This window comes from Carcharhinus amblyrhynchos, chromosome 13, assembly GCF_965287045.1.
Source record: "Carcharhinus amblyrhynchos chromosome 13, sCarAmb.v2.hapA, whole genome shotgun sequence".
NCBI lineage: Eukaryota > Metazoa > Chordata > Chondrichthyes > Carcharhiniformes > Carcharhinidae > Carcharhinus > Carcharhinus amblyrhynchos.
In genome coordinates, this window is record NC_137336.1 from 11,571,509 (window position 1) to 11,591,738 (window position 20,230).

At 46.4% G+C, this 20,230-nt stretch overlaps 1 protein-coding gene and 1 non-coding gene across 2 annotated transcripts; both read left to right on the forward strand.

The window, feature by feature from the left end:
• The first annotated feature begins 323 nt into the window (after nucleotides 1-323).
• Nucleotides 324-405, forward strand: trnas-uga (transfer RNA serine (anticodon UGA)). The gene has a single exon. It is a non-coding gene; the product is annotated as a tRNA-Ser (tRNA).
• Nucleotides 406-3,995: 3,590 nt separating this feature from the next.
• Nucleotides 3,996-10,042, forward strand: med7 (mediator complex subunit 7). The gene is made up of 2 exons (XM_080201040.1): nucleotides 3,996-4,053; nucleotides 8,012-10,042. Exon 2 carries the CDS (start codon nucleotides 8,032-8,034, stop codon nucleotides 8,719-8,721), a length of 690 nt encoding a protein of 229 aa, XP_080057166.1. The 5' UTR covers nucleotides 3,996-4,053; nucleotides 8,012-8,031; the 3' UTR covers nucleotides 8,722-10,042.
• The last annotated feature ends 10,188 nt before the right edge of the window (nucleotides 10,043-20,230 follow it).

Genomic DNA, 20,230 nt, shown 5'->3' on the forward strand with positions numbered 1-20,230 from the left:
AAGTCTGGCTTTTCCGGGAGCGTTACCAGAACACGCCGTGTGCGTCATGTCAATCAAAGCCCAAACCCCGCCCCTCCCCGGGCATGTCAATCAAAGGCACGCCCCGCCCCTTCGCCCTGCTCTCTCTCTCTCTCTCTCTCCGGCCCCGTCAATCAGAGTTCTGGCCCCGCCCTCTCCTGTCCTGTTCGCCAAAGGCTCAGCTCCGCCCCCTCTCGCCTCCTTCCCTGCGCCCTGTCACTCACAGGCTCAGCTCCGCCCATAGGAGTCCGAGCCCCGCCCCGCCAGTGCGCGGATGTAAAGCCGATGCCGGTTGTTGCCTGTGTGCTGTGATGGCCGAGTGGTTAAGGCGTTGGACTTGAAATCCAATGGGGTCTCCCCGCGCAGGTTCGAACCCTGCTCGCAGCGATAAACGTTTTGCAGTTTAATTAATGCTGAATTCACTCAATCACTTCCGGCTCAATGAAAAGCCCATTGCTACATTCCTGTTTCAATAAACCTTCAGCAATTGTGATTCAATCAGGTTACAGTGCTGGAACTGCTGGGATTCTTTTGTTCAATCATTATCTATCGCTGTATAATTGTTTATATTTCACAGAATGATCCGTGTTTGATCCTGAGTATAAAAAAAGTCACAGATACTAATCATGTTCCATTAAAGAAAAGGGATGTTAAATTTTATGTTTTTTAATTTAGTAAAGTTTTAGAGCTTTTTGCCTGCCCCCTGGAGGTGGAACATTGTACAGCACCAGCAAAAGAGCAATGGAGTTAGAACCACAGAGAAGGGGCCATTTGGTCCATCATGCCCATGCTGACCTAACCACACCCAGGCACCTTTCTCTCACCGGTGACCTGAGCCCAACATGTACCCCCCTCCCCAAACAACACCACTAAAATAAGATGGTTTAAAAAAGTATTTACAAGGCCATTGTCATATTACTGTTGCTGGGATCTTGCTGTGCACATATTGATTGGATTTAATTTATTATTGACACATGTGTTGACAAACAGGTGGTCAGGAAGGCGAATGGGATGCTGGCCTCCATAGCGAGGGGGATTGAATATAAAAGTAGGGAGGTCTTGCTGCAGCTGTATAGGGCATTGGTGAGGCCGCAGCTGGAGTACTGTGTGCAGTTTTGGTCGCCGCACCTGCGCAAGGATATTTTGGCCTTGGAGGGAGTGCAGAGGAGGTTCACTAGGCTGATACCGGAGTTGAGGGGGTTGAGTTATGAGGAGAGGCTGAATAGACTGGGTCTGTACTCGTTGGAGTTTAGAAGGATGAGGGGGGATCTTATTGAGACGTATAAGATGATGAAAGGGATGGATATGGTAGAGGTGGAGAGGTTCTTCCCTCTCAGAAAGGACAGCAGGACTAGAGGGCACAGCCTCAAGATAAGGGGGGGGCAGTTTAGAACAGAGTTGAGGAGGAACTTCTTCACTCAAAGGGTGGTGAATCTCTGGAATTCTCTGCCCGTTGAAGTGGTGGAGGCTACCTCGCTAACTATATTTAAGACACGGGTAGATAGGTTTTTGGTAGGCGAGGGGATTAAGGGTTATGGGGAGAAAGCGGGAAAGTGGAACTGAGCCACTTCAGATCAGCCACGATCTTATTGAATGGCGGGGCAGGCTCGAAGGGCTAGATGGCCTACTCCTGCTCCTATTTCTTATGTTCTTATGTAACAGTGAAAAGTATTGTTTCTTGCGCGCTATAGAGACGCAGCATATTGTTCATAGAGAAGGAAAGGAGAGAGTGCAGAATATAGTGTTACAGTCAGAGCTAGGGTGTAGAGAAAGATCAACTTAGTGCAAGGTAGGTCCATTCAAAAGTCTGATGGCAGCAGGGAAAATTTCCTGCCACCTTCCCTACATTACAATAGTGAATGCACTTCAAAAATATGTCAGTGGCTGTGAAGCCTTTTCGATGATGGTGATTTGAATGAAATCTTGTCAGCAGGAATGTCTATTAGTCAACCTGCTGCTGGGACTGATTCCCTGGGTGCGTGCTCAAATCCATAAGCAAAATTAAAGACACACTCACAGTAACCCTGCCCAGTTTGGTAAAAGTTTATTACCCACCCCCATTCATTGTATATACAGAATGAAATAGGCTGTGTGTCCGTGGCCTCCCGTACTGGTGCCATTCTTATAGTGACAAATTCTCCCGAGAGAGGGTCAAACTGAGATGAAAGAAAAAGCACTAATGTAAAATGGTTATGAAACAGAAGGAGGCCATTTGGCCCATTTTGTCCATGTTGGTTTCTGCAATGTCAGTATTTACGGAGGGGGGGGTGTCCCCAGGGAGTGTGACAGTATTTACAGGGGATCCCCGGGGAGTGTGTCAGTATTTACAGGGGGGTCCAGGTGGAGTGTGTCAGTATTTACAGGGGGTCCTCACGGGGTGTGTCAGTATTTACAGAGAGCCCCCGGTGAGTGAGTGGCTTGGAGGGGAACTTGCAGATGGTGTGTTCCCATGTATCTGCTGCTCTTGCCCTTCTAGATGGAAGTGGTTGTGCTTTTGGAAGGTGCTGTCCAAGGATCTTTGGTGAATTGCTGCAGTGCATTTTATAGATAGTGCACACTGCTGCTACTGAGCGCTGATGGTGGAGGGAGTGGATGTTTGTGGATGGGGTGCCAATCAAGTGGACTGCTTTATCCTGCATGGTGTTGAGCTTCTTGAGTGTTGTTAGAGCTGCATCCATCCAGGCAAGTGGGGAGTATTCCATCACACTCTTGACCTTTGCCTTGTAGGTGGTGGGCAGGCTTTGGGAATCAGGAGGTGAGTTACTCACTGCAGTATCGCCAGCCACAGTATCTCCAGCTCTTGTACCCACTGTGCTTATGTGGCAAGAACATAAGAACATAAGAACATAAGAAATAGGAGCAGGAGTAGGCCATCTAGCCCTTCGAGCCTGCCCCGCCATTCAATAAGATCATGGCTGATCTGTTGTGGCTCAGTTCCACTTTCCCGCCCTCTCCCCATAACCCTTAATCCCCTCTCTTATCAAAAACCCATCAATCCGCTTCTTAAAAATATTTAGCGAGGCAGCCTCCACCACTTCAACGGGCAGAGAATTCCAGAGATTCACCACCCTTTGAGTGAAGAAGTTCCTCCTCAACTCCGTTCTAAACTGCCTCCCCTTTATCTTGAGGCTGTGCCCCCTAGTCCTACTGTCTTTTTTGAGCGGGAAGAGTCTCTCCACCTCTATCCTATCCATCCCATTCATCATCTTATACGTCTCAATGAGATCTCCCCTCATTCTTCTAAACTTTAACGAGTACAAGCCTAGTTTATTCAGCCTCTCCTCATAGCTCAACCCCCTCAACTCCGGTATCAGCCTAGTAAACCTCCTCTGCACTCCCTCCAGGGCCAAAATATCCTTGCACAGGTGTGGCGCCCAAAACTGCACACAGTACTCCAGCTGCGGCCTCACCAATGCCCTATACAGCTGCAGCAAGACCTCCCTCCAGTTGAGTTTCTGGTCAACGGTCACCCCAAGGATGTTAACAGTCAGGGATTCAGTGATGGTTCAGTGATCTCTCTCTACACCTTAGGAAGAGGTGGAGAAGCTATGGGGAGAAAGCAGGATTAAGCTATTGAGTTGGATGATCAACCATGATCATGATGAATTGTGGAGCAGGTTCGAAGGGCCAAATAGCCTCCTCCTGCTCCTATCTTTTGTACGTCTAGCTATGACTGTAACACTACATTCTGCATGCTCTCGTTTCTTTCTCTATGAACAGTATGCTTTGTCAGTATAGTGCTCAAGAAACAATACTTTTCACTGTACACAAATACACGCGACAATAATAAAACAAATTAAATCAAATCAAATTCAGATGTGATCTTTGGAAGCTGTGCCTTTAAGAGTTGTGTGGTATCCAGTGCGCATGTCTGCACTATAGCCCCGCCCCGCCCCCCTGGCCTGTGGGCGGGATCTATGACGATGCCGCGATTGGCAGGGCTTTCGTCCAATCGATTGCTGAACCTGGCCGTCAATCACCTACCTGACGGCCAATAGGAGGACAGGCTATCTGGAGCCGGGCTTCGGCGGCGCGGTGAGTAGGAGAGGCCGAGGATGTGGCTCGGGCCTGGGGCCTGAGTGTCCGGGGGGCCTGGGTCTAGGGTCTGAGCTTCGGGTTTCGGTTTTGGTTACCCGTTCCAAGTCCAGGTGACGCTCCCGGGCCGCAGCTCAGTGCCGCGGGGAAAATCACCGCAACATCCCCGGGTTCATGTCTGCCCCCGTCTGCGTGGGGGTTTAATTGCCCCCTGGGTAGGGGGATAATTGCCCCTTGGGTCTGGTGGGGGAAGATAATTGGCCTTGGGTCTGGGTGGGGGGTAATTGCCCCTTGGGTTTGGGTGAGGGGTAATTGCCCCTTGGGTTTGGGTGGGGGGTAATTGCCCCTTGGGTTTTGTTGGGGGTAATTGCCCCGTGGGTCTGGGTGGAGGGTAATTGCCCCTTGGGTCTGGGTGGAGGGTAATTGCCCCTTGGGTCTGGGTTGGGGGGTAATTGCCCCTTGGGTCTGGGTTGGGGGGTAATTGCCCCTTGGGTCTGGGTTGGGGGGGTAATTGTCCTTGGGTTTTGGTGGGGGGTAATTGTCCTTGGGTCTGGAGGGGAGGGTAAATGCCCCCTGGGGCTGGTTGGGGGTTAATATCTTTGATGTGGGGAGGTTATTTACCCTCCTGTATTTGGCAGGGTTTGTTCCCCTGCCTATGTGGGGGCAATTTGTCCTCCCTCAGTTGGGGCATCTTACACCCCAGCCTGGGCACAGTGGGTTTGAGCATCCTTGTCTTGTCTTTGGTGGGGTGGGGTGGGGGACAGTGTTAATTTGTGTGTGTGGTGGCAGTTATTCCCCACAGGGGGAAAGGATTTGGTTTAATTCCTCTATTGGGGGCTGATTAAGAAGTGGATTATAATAATCCCCCCCATCTGAGGAGTTCAGTCTCACTGTCTGGGTTTGGGGTGGGTTGCAATTTAAATGTCTGTGGGATTGGGGAAGTTGAACAATGTTGAATAGGAGCTTTTAACTTTAATGTTTGGCTGAGAACATTCCTACTGACATGGGTCTACATTTGCTGGGATTTTTTCTTCCAGTTGCAGACAGGCTGATGTTTCTTGTCCAACCTCGAGTTGCCTGGTGGTGGTTTGAAACAACTTTGTGCCTTGCTGGACTATCTTCACAGACGCCACCAAAGATTTTTGGGGGGGGCGTCATTAATTAACCCTCTTCCCCAGTCTTTTTGAAGTTGTACAAGACATTAGTAAGGCCACACTTGGAATACTGTGTACAGTTCTGGTCACTCTATTAGAGAAAGGGTATTATTAAACTAGAAAGAGTGCAGAAAAGATTTACTAGTATGTTACTGGGATATGATGCTTTGAGTTATAAGGAGACGCTGGATAGACTGGGACTTCTTTCTCTGGAATGTTGGAGGCTTAGGGGTGATCTTATAGAGGTCTATAAAATAATGGGGGCATAGATCAGCTAGATAGTCAATATCTTTTCCCAAAGGTAGGGGAGTCTAAAACTAGAGGGCATAAGTTTAAAGTAAGAGGAAAGAGATACAAAAGGGTCCAGAGGGGCACTTTTTTTCACACAGAAGGTAGTGAGTGTCTGGAATAAGCTGCCAGAGGTAGTAGTTGAGACGGGTACAATTTTGTCTTTTCATAGAATCCCTACAGTGCAGAAAAACAGCATTTGGCCCATTGAATTTGCACTGACCACAATCCCATCCAGGCCCTATTGCTGTAACCCTACATATTTACCCTGCTAATTCCCCTTGACACTAGGGTCAATTTAGCATGGCCAATCAACCTAACCCGCACACCTTTGGACTGTGGGAGGAAACTGGAACAGCTGGAGAAAACCCACACGGACATAGGAGAATGTGCAAACTCCACACAGACAGTGACCCGAGGCTGGAATTGAACCCATGTCCCTGGTACTGTGAGGCAGCGGTGCTAACCACTGGGCCATTGTGCTGTCCCATAGGGGTGGCATGGACAAGTTGGGCCGAAGGGCCTGTTTCCATGCTGTAAACCTCTATGACCTGAGGCCAGAATTGAACCTGGATCCCTGGCATTGTGAGGCAGTTGTGCTAACCACTGTGCCACCGTGCTGCCTTTTAAAAGCATTCAGACATGGGCAAGATGGGGATACAGGGATATGGGCCAAATGAGGGCAATTGAGACTTGTTTAGTGGTTTTAAAAAAGGGCAGTGTTAACAAGTTGAGCGAAGGGCTTGTTTCCATGCTGTAAACCTCTATGACTCAATGACTGTTAACACATTGGTGTGGGCTGGAGTAATGTGGGCCCAGACTGGAAAGGATGCTGTTTCCTGCCCTTTTGGTGTAACGATAACCACTTGCATTTATTGCAGCATTAGGAAAACCTTCCAAAGAGCTTTACAGGACTAATTATCAAACAGATTAACACTGAGCCACATGGGGAGGTATTAGGTGACCAAAAATGTGGGCAATGAGATTTAAGCAACATCTTAAACGAGAAGCGAGAGGTTTAGGGAGGGAAATTTGGAGCATCGGAGAAAGGCAGAATTCTGAGGAAGCTGCAAGTCTGAAATACATTTGTTGAGAATGTTGGAAATACTCAGCAGTTCTGGCAGCATGTATAGAGAGTTAACGTTTCAGATTGCTGCCCCTTCATCAGAATCCGCTAGTTCTGGCTTTGGACTTAGGACCTGGCCACCAACAGCGATGAAATTAAACTGGGGCTGTTCATGAGGCTGGAATTAGAGGAGCACAGAGGTTTCCAAGAATTACAAGGCTGGAGGAGATTACAGAGATGGGGCGGGACAGGCCTAAGGAGGGATTTGAACGCAGGAGCGAAAATCTTAATGAGGCACTAGTGGCCCAAGAACCAGTGTAGGCCAAAGAGCACAGGAGGTGACATGTGAACCCAGACTGGGAGTGAGTTCTGACATGGGCAGCAGAGTTTTTGGAGATTGCAAGCTGGGAGGACAGCCAGGAGTGCAGTAAAATAGTCAAAGTCTGGAAGTAATAGGGGCTTAGACGAAGAAACCAGTTGGATTTTTCTGAGAATCTGACAGCTTTGGAGTCTTACATACTGTGCGGCTCCTGGTATCCAATTATTTTTATTAAACAATTCAAATTCCCAAGCTGCATGGTGAGATTTAAACTTTGCATTGTGCAGATCAGTCTGTTATAATTTCTGTTCCACATTAGTATGAGTGACCCAGTAAGTCACTCGATTCAAAGTCACTAGACAGAATAACAGAGCCGTACACACATGGCAGAGGTTCAGGAGGAAAGCTCAACACTGCAACAAGGAAGAGCATCACAGTGGTTAGCACTGCTGCCTCACAGCACCAAGGACCCGGGTTCAATTTCTGGCTTGGGTCACTGTCTGTGTGGAGTCTGCACGTTCTCCCTGCATCTGCGTGGGTTTCCTCCGGGTGTTCTGGTTTCCTCCCACAGTCCGAAAGATGTGCTGGTTAGGTGCATTGGCCATTCTAAATTCTCCCTCAGTGTACCCAGAATGTGACGACTAGGGATTTTTCACAGTAATTTCATTGCAGTGTTAATGTAAACCTACTTGTGACACTAATAAAAATAAAAATTATATGGTGCCTAAAACAACTCAGTACATAGGGGAGGCTATCAGACAAAATTTGACACTGAACCATACAAAGAGATATTGAATCAATGAGAGAGAGATTTAAAGAAATATCCTTAAGGAGAAAGACAGGTTTAGGATGGAAATGTTAGCATTCAGGGTAGGTATGACCACCAGTGAAAATTGGGGATGAAAAGAGTTGAGAATTGGAGGAATGCAGAGATCTTTTAGGGCTGGAGGAGTTTACAGAAATAGACGAGGGGAATGTCAAGGAGGAATTTAAAAGCGAAGATCAGAATTTTAAAATGGAAACATTCACCGGTTTCTCTGAACGAGGGGATGGACAGTGAAACATCAGCCTGGCCTTGGGTAAGCAATGAAGCAACAGCCTTCAGCTCATTCCACTTTTTGTTTCTTGTAGTTCCACTTCCATTGAGTGCAATGGGTGAGCCACAGCAGGTGAGTGCGTTGCCCCTGCCTCCGGCGCAGTACTACAAGGAGTACACAGATGACAATGTCCGCAAAGGCTTTGCCCCTAAGCCCCCACCTCCCATCAGGGACAGCTACACCATGTTTGGCAACCAGTTCCAGTGTGACGATTTGATAATCCGCCCTCTGGAGGGCCAGGGCATTGAGAGGCTGCACCCCTCGCAGTTCGACCACAAGAAAGAGCTTAAGAAGCTCAACATGTCCATCCTGGTGAATTTCCTGGACCTCCTGGACATCTTGATCAAAAGCCCCGGCAGCATCAAACGGGAGGAGAAGCTGGAGGATCTCAAACTCCTCTTTGTTCACATGCATCACCTGATTAATGAGTACCGCCCCCACCAGGCCAGGGAGACCCTGCGCGTCATGATGGAGGTGCAGAAGAGGCAGCGACTGGAGACGGCCGAGCGCTTCCAGAAGCACCTGGACCGGGTGGTGGAGCTGATCCAGAGCAGCCTGTCCTCGCTGCCCGACGACCTGCCCGAGGCCGGGGGCCTGTTGGCCAAGGTGAAGGCCGAGCCCATGGACGTGGATGAACGGGTTGCCTGTGGGCAGGCAGAAACTGAGGTGGAGACTTTGTCGAAGAATGAGCAAGTTAGTGATAAAGATGCAGCCATGTGCGCCATCATTGACGATATGACATAGACATGGTTTCACTGACTGAGCAGACTGAGAAAAAGATGGTATTGATAGAGCTGGTAGGATTTCAGTATAGTTACTCGTGGGTATGAGAAATTCTCATTCCAGTCTCTCCCCTTCAACCATAGTAGGATTATAGATGCAGATTGTATCTGGTGAGTAAGTACTGGAATGATTGGTGCCCATGACTTCAGGGAATGAATTTGCACAGATGTGTGTTGACTTAAAGAATTTGCTTTAATCCTTTTACAATCTTGTGCATTCCACATCCCCTCAGTGAAATGTTACATCCTGATTTTCCTCATTTCCTTGCCTCCGGAGATAGTTGTCCTTCTTATTTCCCACTCCCACCTTTCGAAGACCCCGCACATGCCAAGCGGTAAGGAGCCGTGTGCCGGGCGAGTGTTTCCCGGTTCATATTTCCGTTTCGATTTGCTCCCTGAGTGTCAAACACTGAACATCGCACTCTCGGTGTTACATATCACGCGGGAGGCAGCGCTGCCCTGGAGTGACCAACTTGCTGATGATGCTTTGGATTTGAGAAGAGGAATCTACGTGTCCTCATCCACCCCCACCCCCTCTTCTTCTCTGCTAACCTTGCCACAGCAATCCCATCCCACCCCAATTCTCTCCCCCTCCTCCTGGGGGTTGATGTTACCCTGTTTGAGAATCTGTGGCTTCGAGTAACTGCTTCAGTCATTGCCTGTTCACAGGTTCCTTGAGGTATTTCTAACATGAGAGTATGAGCTGGAGGCGAGTGGAGGGGAAACAGTGTGGACACCTGACTGCAGCATGGTGGGTTCAATGGGCACACTGGGAATCAAAGTGATTGTCGTGCCAGAAGAAAGTCGCTCTTACCCTTACGGACGTTGTGTGCGCGAACTGGCTGAATGTTTGTGCTGTGTTCACCTGGCTGTAAAGTCAGGTTCCACAAGCATGGGCTCCTGACCCTGAGACTGTCCTTAAATGGGTGCAGGATTCCAGGGGCACCCCCCCGGGCCAACTCAATGGGGCACTGGGTTTGTGGTTAACCTGCAGAAGATTAGGACAAAAACCCAAGTGCAGGGTCCAGATAAAAAGCCCTGTTGGCCTGGTGCGTGTGAGATTTGCAGTTACAGTCATACTGGGATTTATCAAATGCTGGAAATTGGTGCTTCGTTGTAACCTTAAAGGAAACAATTCTGTCTCAAAATAAAGGCAATATTGCCCATTGTTCAGTGAAATGCAATCTTCTTTCCCCTCCCCTATGTTCATTCTTTGAGCAAAACCTACTGCAGCTAATATGTTTGTATTTGTCTAAATTCCATTAAAGCACAGATTCGCTCTCTTTTTCACTCACTGCTCTGTTCATACACACCGATGTAGAATCTGGAGGCACTGCCCTCTGCTGTCCGGAGGAATGATTCATCCCATGGAAAGACAATGACTCTCAGGGATCAATTTTTATCATTTGACTGGCAGAGGAAGCGCCGCAGGGGCGGAGGGTCAGTACGGAGGGAGCGCCGCAGGGCCAGAGGGTCAGTACGGAGGGAGCGCCGCGGGGTTGGAGGGTCAGTACGGAGGGAGCGCCGCGGGGGCGGAGGGTCAGTACGGAGGGAGCGCCGCGGGGTCGGAGGGTCAGTACGGAGGGAGCGCCGCGGGGTCGGAGGGTCAGTACGGAGGGAGCGCCGCGGGGTCGGAGGGTCAGTACGGAGGGAGCGCCGCAGGGTCGGAGGGTCAGTACGGAGGGAGCGCCGCAGGGTCGGAGGGTCAGTACGGAGGGAGCGCCGCAGGTTCGGAGGGTCAGTACGGAGGGAGGGTCAGTACGGAGGGAGCGCTGCATGGTCGCAGGGTCAGTACGGAGGGAGGGTGGCTACAGTCAAAAGGTATGATGTGGCGATGCTGGCATTGGCCTGGGGTAAACACAGTAGGAACACAACACCAGGTTAAAGTCCAATAGGTTTATTTGATAGTAAATGCCACGAGCTTTCAGAACACGCTGTTCCTTCATCAGGTGTGTGGAAAGTTCTGATCAGAGAAGGGCATATAAAGGCACACACAGTTTACAGAATGCTGATTAGAATGTGAATCTTTACAGCTAACCTGCTATTCAAGTCGTAAAGGTGCAGACAACATGAGTGGAGATAGCATTAAGCATAGGTTAAAGAGATAACAAAGAACAACCCAGCACGGGAAACAGGCCCTTCGGCCCAATGAGCCTGCGCCGATGTGTATTGTCTCCATTTACTGTCCTGCCTGCAGATAATATGCTATCTCCACTCACTTTCATTTGCTCTGTCTGGTGAAAGTAAACCAGTGCAAGAATATTATTTCTGATAACTGTAAGGGGTTTATCCTGGATCCTGCTTATCACATTCACCCGTAACTTTCTCCTCCTCCAGTTCCATCCAAAACTTTCTCCTATTCTAATCTATCTGGAATGTTCCCCTGTTCCATAACCATCCGGAAAGTTCTATTCCATCCAGAAGATCCTGCTGTCCCACGTCTAGCCGAAACTTTCAGGTCCCACGCCCTCTTCCTTGATTTTAATTGCTCCATCATTGGTGGCTGTGCCTTCAGTTGCCTTGGCCCTGACTTCTGAAATTCCCTCCCTCTGCCCTTCTGCCTCTGTATCTCGCGTTCTCCTTTAAGATGTTGTTGAAAATCTCCCTCTTTAACCAAGGTTTTGATCACCTGTCCACATATCTCGCTGACAAATTGTGCTGTTCCCACCTACAGTCTGAAAGACGTGCTGGTTAGGTGCATTGGCCATGCTAAATTCTCCCTCAGTGTACCCGAACAGGCGCCGGAGTGTGGCGACTAGGGGAATTTCACAGTAACTTCATTGCAGTGTTAATGTAAGCCTACTTGTGACAATAATAAATAAACTTTATTGGGTGGCACAGTAGCAAATAGTTAGCACTGCTGCCCCACAGTGCCAGAAACCTGGGTTTGATTCCTGGCATGGGTCACTGCCTGTGCTGAGTCTGCACATTCTCCCCGTGTCTGCGTGGGTTTCCTCCAGGTGCTCCTGTTTCCCCTCCCCCCACAGTCTGAAAGAAGTGCTGGTTAGGTACAGTGACTGTGCTAAATTCTCCCTCAGTATACCTAAACAGGCGTCCCTGGGAACAGCCCATAGAGCACAGAGCCCTGCATCCCTGGGAACAGCCTGTAGAGCACAGAGTCCTGCAACATGGAGCTGCTCAGGATGAACCTCATTTCTCTCCAGACCTTCATTGTAAAGGCACATTCCACAAGGAGGAGAGCACAGAAAGAAGTCACACACCAGGTTAAAGCCCAACAGGTTTATATGTAATCATGAACTTTCGGAGCGCTGCCCCTTCATCACCTTATTAGCAATAGGCAGCATGTTTTGTGAAGGGGAGGTTCTGTCTCATAAACTTGATTGAGATCTTTGAGGAAGTGATAAGAAAAATTGACCAGGGCAATAGATGTCTACATGGACTTCAGTAAAGACTTTAATAAGGTTCCGCATGTTAGCTTTGTACAGAAGGTGAAGTCATATAGGATCTGAGGTGAGCTGGTGAGATGGATACAAACCTGGCTTGGGCATAGAAAGCGGAAAGTAGCAGTGGAAGGGTACTTTTCTAACTGGAGGTCTGTGACAAGCGGTGTTCCACAAGGATCAGTTCTAGGGCCTGTGTTTGTAACATATAATTGATTTGGAGGAAAATGTAGAAGGTCTGTTAGTAAATTTGCAGATGATACAAAAATTTGGGGAGTAGCGGATAGCGAGGAGGATCGTCAAAGGATTCAGCAGGATATAAATCAGCTGGAGACCTGGGCTGAAAGATGGCAGATGGGATTTAACACGGGCAAATGTGAGGTGATGCAATTTGGAAGTTCTACTGCAGAAGGCAAGGATACAGTAAATGGTAGACCCCTTAGAAATATTAACATAGAAAGGGATCTAGATGTGGAGATCCACAGTTCTCTGAAGGTGGCATCTCAGGTGGACAAGGTAGTCAAGAAGGTACTTGCTGGCCTTCATCAGTCGAGGCGTTGAGTATAGGAATTAGAAAATCATCTTGAGCTATATAAGAATTTGGTTAGGCTGCATTTGAAGTATTCTGGTCGCCACACTACTGGAAGGATGTTGATGCATTGGAAAGGGAAGAGATTTATCAGGATGTTGGAGGATATGGACTATGAAGAAAGTTTGAACAAACTTGGATTGTTTTTGTTGGAGCAGAGGATGAGAGGAAGTACCTGATAGAGGTTGACAAGATTATGATAGGCCAGGATGGAATGGATAGTCAGAGTCTTTTTCCCAGGGTCAAGAGTCAATTACTCAGGGCGGGGGGGGGGGGGGGGGGGGGGCGGGGGGAGCGTAGGTTGAGAATGAGGTGGGGAGGGGGGAGGTGATGTTTAAAAAAATGTAAGGGGCAAGTTTTTCATACAGAGGGTGGGAAATGCCTGGAACATGCTGCTGAAGGAGGTGGTGTATGCAGATTGTATAACAATGTTCAAGAGGCCTCTGGATAGATACATGAATAGGCAAGGAATAGAGGGATCTGGACCGTGTAGGGGCAAGATAATATTAGAGAGGCATTAGTGTCAGCACAGACTTGGTGGGCCGAAGGGCCTGTTCCTGTACTGTACTGTTCTTTGTTATTACCTATTGCTGGGTTTACATACTTCCTTCCAGCTCCGATCTTGACCAGTGAACATGTTCTTTTAGTGTAACCATTTTGTTGAAAGTTCATTTGCTTCTTTACCCTTTAGCTCAGCCAGTTGTTTTTGGCTTTTATACAGACTTTCTTCACATCAGCACGCAATCTGAGGTATTCTGTACACCAGTGATCTTTCCATCATTTTCAACTGACTGTTTTGCATTTAATGTTTTTGGACAGAGTTCATCTGATGCTGTTGACAATGATGGCCATCTCTTTTACTTTGCTTACGAACTTTCTCAGGATGAATTCCAGTTTTCTTTGAAGGTTTTTTTCACCATTCTTTAGCTAATGATGTCAGCTTCTGCCTTTGATCTTTGTCAGTACCAGTCGATGGTCAGAACCACATTCAGCACTCGACAAGACTCTGATCTTGTCCTTTTCTTTCATCTCTTCCCCTGATTATGATTTAAGCAAATTGGTCCTTGTGACATTTACCAGTGGAAGTCCCATCAATAGTGCTGACTATCTCTATTGTGGAAGCATGTATTCAGGGCAAGCAACTTGTAGTCTTCTAACCAAACAAGGAATATTAATCTCCTTTTGCTGGTTGCATCAAATCAATACTTGCCAGTTTGATGTTGGGTCATGTCTCCTGACTTTGTATTAAAATCTCCTGAAACCGCAGATGCTCTCTCTCTATGTTTGGACATGATTTATGGGGATTCCAGTGTTGAACTGGGGTAGGCACAGTAAGAGGTCTCACAACACCAGGTTAAAGTTGAACAGGTTTATTTGGAATCACAAACTTTCACACTGCTGCTCCTTCATCAGGTGACTTGCATGATGAAGGAGCACTGCTCTGAAAACTTGTGATTCCAAATAGACCTGTTGGACTTTAACCTGGTATTGTGAGACTTCTCTTTGGACATGCATCGATAGTCTTGTGAACCTTTACATGGCCAAAAATGTGTCTTCATCTGCCTCAATTATTGGGCAATAACCCTGTCTGATGTTCATAGTTTTTCATTGTTAGGGACCAGATCAGAAACTGCAAGATATGTTATGAAGTTAGCCTAGACCCCATTTTTTTTGATTTTGGCATTAGGGTGAGTATAGGGTGTTTTACTCCAGGTATGATTTGATTGACTCACTAGGAAGCTTTTATTAAAACAAACTTTATTTAACAACAATTAGAATATTACAAAAAGAATAAGCATAACTTTTATCAGTTGAAATACTTAAACAGGATAAGGCATGATTCCTAACACCTAGCTTTCTCTCTATTTCAATGTAAGCAATATCCTCACAGATATAAGTTCCTCTTCGGAATAGGTTAGAACAAAACAAAATTGGTTTGTGTGAACACTGGATTTCCAGCCTTTTAGCCTCCCTGGACAGATACAGAAAGATGTGTCACCTGACTCCCATACAGCAGCCTCCAGAGGAAGATCTATCTTCAACCAGCGGAATCTCAGAGAAAGAGACCCATTTTCTGGCAGATCCCAGTCTCACAATCCAGGTAGAAACGAAGACACAGAGACATCTACTTCTCTCTAAAGATCCCAACCAGCAACTGAGTTTATTTCTCTGTGTAAGCCATCACATGATTTTGCCTTTTAATCAACCTAATCAAGCTCCACTCTGAAAAACATTAGGGAAAAGCACTAAAATAACAGAACTGCATTACTCCAGATTAAGGCAAACATTCTAGCATTTAGGATCAATTATGCTGCTGCAGTAACAACAGGGGCTGCTGGTTACAGACAAAGTGGCACTGGTTAAGAGGGCAGCATGGTGGCAGAGTGGTTAGCACCACTGCCTCACAGCGCCAGGGACCTGAGTTCGATTCTAGCCTTGGGCCACTGGCTGTGTGGAGTTTGCATGTTCTCCCTGTATCTGCATGGTGTTGGCCCAGGGACTGAAAGGGGCAGATAGAGTCTGCAAAGTCTGCTTGAACTGCAGTAACCTGAAACTGGCTTGAAATGGTGAAACTTACTCAGTTCTATAAAAAAGACAAAGGAAATATTTTAAGGCATCCATCCTTACAGAGAACAATGAGGTAATCCTTCCCAGGACCTTGGGTTGGGGCCATTGAGGGGAAAACATGAAATAAGCAAGGAAGTTTAAATCCACAATGAAGAGGTAGCATATCTTGGAAGAGATAAGGGACAAGATGAGAATGGAGATTCTGGATTAGCTGCAGTGAAACTCCGGAGATTAACCACGCAGAAGAGGAAGACTCTGCATTGATGATATGGAGACAGCACCCCAGAGGCAAGACAAATGCCTGGCCAGCGTTGGCTCTCCTTTATTGGATATTATCTCTCATATTCTGTAATTACTCAGGGATTGTTATGGAAACCAGTGGGACTGCATTTAGACTGCATAGCTTTGATACAAACTGCGTGCTTATGTTCTAACCAGGTACATGATTTATATGTAAGCTGCCTAACAATGATAATAAATTGGGTTACTAATAGAGACAGGGCCGCTTCCTCCTCTCTTTATACTGAGGTGGTAATCATTGCCTTATCAAATTATCCTGTATCCCATGTGCATTTATCTTTTTTATAAGTCTCCCATGTGGGATCTTGTTAAAGGTTTTGCTGAAATCCATATAAACTACATCAACTACACTGTCCTCGTCTACCCACCTGGTCACCTCCTCAAAAAATTCAATCAGATTTGTTAGACATGATCTCCCTCTATCAAAGCCATGCTGGCTATCCCTGATCAAACCTTGCCTCTCCAAATGGAGATAGATGCTCTCCTTTTGAATTTCGCGATCACTGACATGAGACTCACTGGTCTGCAGTTCCCTGGCTTATCCTTACAACCCTTTTTAAATAGTGGAACCACGTTAGCTGTTCTCCAGTCCTCTGAAACTCCTCTGTGGCTTGAGAGGAATTAAAAATTTGTGTCAGAGCCATTGCAATCTCCTCCCTTGCCTCCCACTGTAGCCTGGAACACAATTCATCCAGACCTGGAGATCTGTCCACTTCTAAGTCTGCTAACACCGCCAATATCTTGTCTTTCCCTATGTCAATATATTCAAGAACCTCACAGTCTCTCTCCCTGAATTCCATACCTTCATCCTCAATCTTTGAATGAAGACGGGAATGAAATATTTATTCAGCACTCCACTGGCTCCGTACATAGATTGCCCCCTTGGTCTCTAATGGACCTTACTCTTTCCCTGGTTATCCTCTGGCTCCATACATAGATTGCCCCCTTGGTCTCTAATGGACCTTACTCTTTCCCTGGTTATCCTCTTCCCATTGACATACTTATAGATAAGCAAATGAGGTAAAGGCAGATGAACAGATATTTTGCATCTGTCTTCACTGTAAAGGGTACGAATAATTGTGAATAAGGAAATGAAAGGGAGGGAGGAACTTAAAACAGTCACAAATCACCTTGGAAAGGGCACAGGAATAATTATTTGTGCTAAAAGCTGACAAGTCCCCAGGTCCTGACAGATTTTGAAAATAAGTGATTGCTGAGATATTAGATGCACTGGTTTTAATTTTCCAAAATTCCCTTGATTTTGGAGAAGTTCCATCAAATTAGAAAATAGAGAATGTGAACTCTCCAATTCAAGAAGGGAGGAAGGCAGAAAGCAGGAAACTACTGGCCATTTAGTCTAACATCTGTGGTGGAGAAATTGCTGGAATCTTTTATTAAGGAAGTTATAGTAGAACATTTAGAAAATCTCATTGGAATCAGGCAGAGTCAACATGGTTTTGTTGTTGAAAAATCATGTTTGACTAATTCGTGGAAGTTCTTTGAGGCATTAAGAAGCAACATCTATCAAGGGGAACCTTTATTTAGATATCTAGAAGGCATTGAACAAGGTCTCACATCAAAGGTTACTAAACAAATTAAAACTTGTAATGTAGAGGGTAACATATTAGCATGAAGAGAAGTTTGGTTACTTAACAGGAAACTGAGAGTAAGGATGAATGGGTCTTTATTCAGTTGCCATGAGTGTTGTGTATTAGGGTCCTGGACCAGTATCCCCATGGTTTAGCAAGAAGCGAGACTAAACCGCAGCAATTTTCCTATTTTGGCATAATTGCCAGGACAGGATTCTTTCGCTCCAGGAGTAATTCTACTGACACATTAGGGATCTTTTATCAAAACAAGCTTTATATATACAGTTTGAATCTAACTCTAACAAAATGAAGCAGCTTAACTTTTAACTGTTGAACAAAGTTAAAAAGTGAAAAGAAACAACTCTAATTTCTAACTTATCACACTTTCAGTTCCAAGTAAGCAACAGTCCTTTTAGACTCAAATGCCACATTGAATACAGTTAACAAAGCCAGGCATACTTGTTATAAATTTGATAAACATCTTGAAGCTTTCAGAGAGGTTTTGATTTTCAACATAGCTTGCAGACTTCTGCCTTTAAACAACACCAGCCAGAAAACTGAACAGAAAGCTGTTTCTCTCTCTGCTACACACCTAGTTCCTCCCATTAACCACATTATCTCATAACCCAAATCATTCCTTCAATTAAAAAGGGGGGCCTTTTCTTTTTGAAAGCAGAAATCCATTTGTCCTCTCCCAAGTAAACACCACACTGCTAAAATGAGTAATTATCCTGTTTGTCCAGCACCTGAGCTGAATACCCTCCAGATATACTGACTGAAAAACTGAACTCTAAAACTGTCCCTTTAAACATAAAATATATCAATATCATAGAATTATCATATGTAGGATCAGTGCTGTGGCCTCAACTATTTGCAACTTATATCAATGACCAGGATGAAGGAATCGAAGGTACGGTTATTAAATTTGCTGATGATACAAAGATAGGTGGGGAAGTATTTTCTGAAGAGAACATTAAGAGTCTATAAAGAGACATAGACAGGTTAAGTGAGTGAGCAAAATTTGACAGACAGAGTAGAACGTGGGAAAATTTGAACTTGTCCACATTGACAGGAAGAATAGGAAAGCAGTATAGTATTTAGATGGAGAGAGATTACAAAACACTAAGATACTGAGGGATCTGAGTGTCCTGACACAGGAATCACAAATAGTTAGTATGCAGGTACAGCAGGTGATCAGGAAGACAAATGGAATGGTGGTGTGAAATCCAAGAGGAATGGAATATAAAAGTCGGGATGTTTTGTTACAAATGTACATGGCACTGGGGGGACAGCGAGTGGGATTTTACAACCTCACTCGAGCAAGGCTGGAAATTCCCGCCTGAGATCAACAGTCGTCCATCCCTTGACCGCTTTGATTGCGTGGAAGGTGAGGCGGCAGAATTCCAGCGCACATCTAGGGTATTGCATACAATTCAGGTCTCCTTACTGAAGAAAAGATGTTATCGCAGTTCAGAGAGGGTTCACTCGGACTAATTCCTGCAATGAAGGGATTGTCTTTTAAGGAAAGGTTGGAATGGTTTGGGCCTGTATCCGATGGAGTTTAGAAGAATAAGGGGTGAACTTAGTGAGACGTGCAGAATCCTGAGAGCACTGGGGAAGCCCAAAGAAAGTTTTGCCTTGCGGGAGAGAAAAGATATAGCAGACAAGGTTTAAAAATAAAGATCTCCCATTTAAGAGGGAGATGAGGAGAGTCAACTATATATTTGTTCCCTTTCTCCAAATCAATGATATAAATTATAACTAGTTGAGACCCCAGCACTGAACCCTGTGGCACTCCACTTGTACCATCCTGCCAACCTGAAAAAGACACATTTATTCCTATTCTGTTTCCTGTTAGCTATGATGTGGGTATGTTAACCCCCTACACCATGAGCTCTTATTTTACATAGTAACCTTGACAGTGCAGCACTCCCTCAGTACTGTCCCTCTAACAGTGCGGCACTCCCTCAGTACTGACCCTCTGACAGTGCAGCACTCCCTCAGTACTGACCCTCTGATAGTGCAGCACTCCCTCAGTACTGACCCTCTGACAGTGCAGCACTCCCTCAGTACTGACCCTCTGATAGTGCAGCACTCCCTCAGTACTGACCCTCTGACAGTGCAGCACTCCCTCAGTACTGATCCTCTGACAGTGCAGCACTCCCTCAGTACTGACCCTCTGACAGTGCAGCGCTCCCTCAGCACTGACCCTCTGACAGTGCAGCACTCCCTCAGTACTGACCCTCTGACAGTGCAGCACTCCCTCAGTACTGACCCTCTGACAGTGCAGCACTCCCTCAGTACTGTCCCTCTGACAGTGCAGCGCTCCCTCAGCACTGACCCTCTGACAGTGCAGCACACCATCCTTTCCCTCGAAACAATATGGGTTACGGATTATCCATAATCCAGAGAATATGGATTATCAGAAGCTTCAATTTTCCTTTATCATTTTACAGCTCTCTCAAAGCAGCGAGGTTCAGTCTGGTACCTGTTATTTTTGAGGGGAGACCACCTGCTCCTTCAGCACAACATCCTCCAGAAACACCCCCACTTCCTTTTCCTCTCTATCACATCTTTACCCCCTACTCAACGATGGGCTGTAGATTCTGGGCCTCTGGTCGCTTCTGGCCTTTAAACATTCCCCACCTTCTGTCAAAAACATACCAAACTCATCTCTGCCTTTGTTTGTTTGGAGATTGAATAACTTCCCTCAGATTATTCACACCCTGACGGAAATTCTTTCTCACTAATGACTTTATCAGGGCCCCTGATCACTTGTGAACTTACAAAGAACGAGTTATCTGCCCAAAATCTGCCTCTCATTGGATTAACCGGTCTCTCGTATTTTTACTTGGTGGCAATGATTGGCCTGTGCTAAACTTGGCGCGGTACACTCTGGGTTTTTTCATTATCTGCCTGTTCGCAGGATTTGCAAAGGAAGTGGTTTCACATTTTACCTTCATCAGAGGCTGAAGCTACATAGAACGTTTTCCTGACAGTTTCTCAGCTATCAGTAACTTTGCA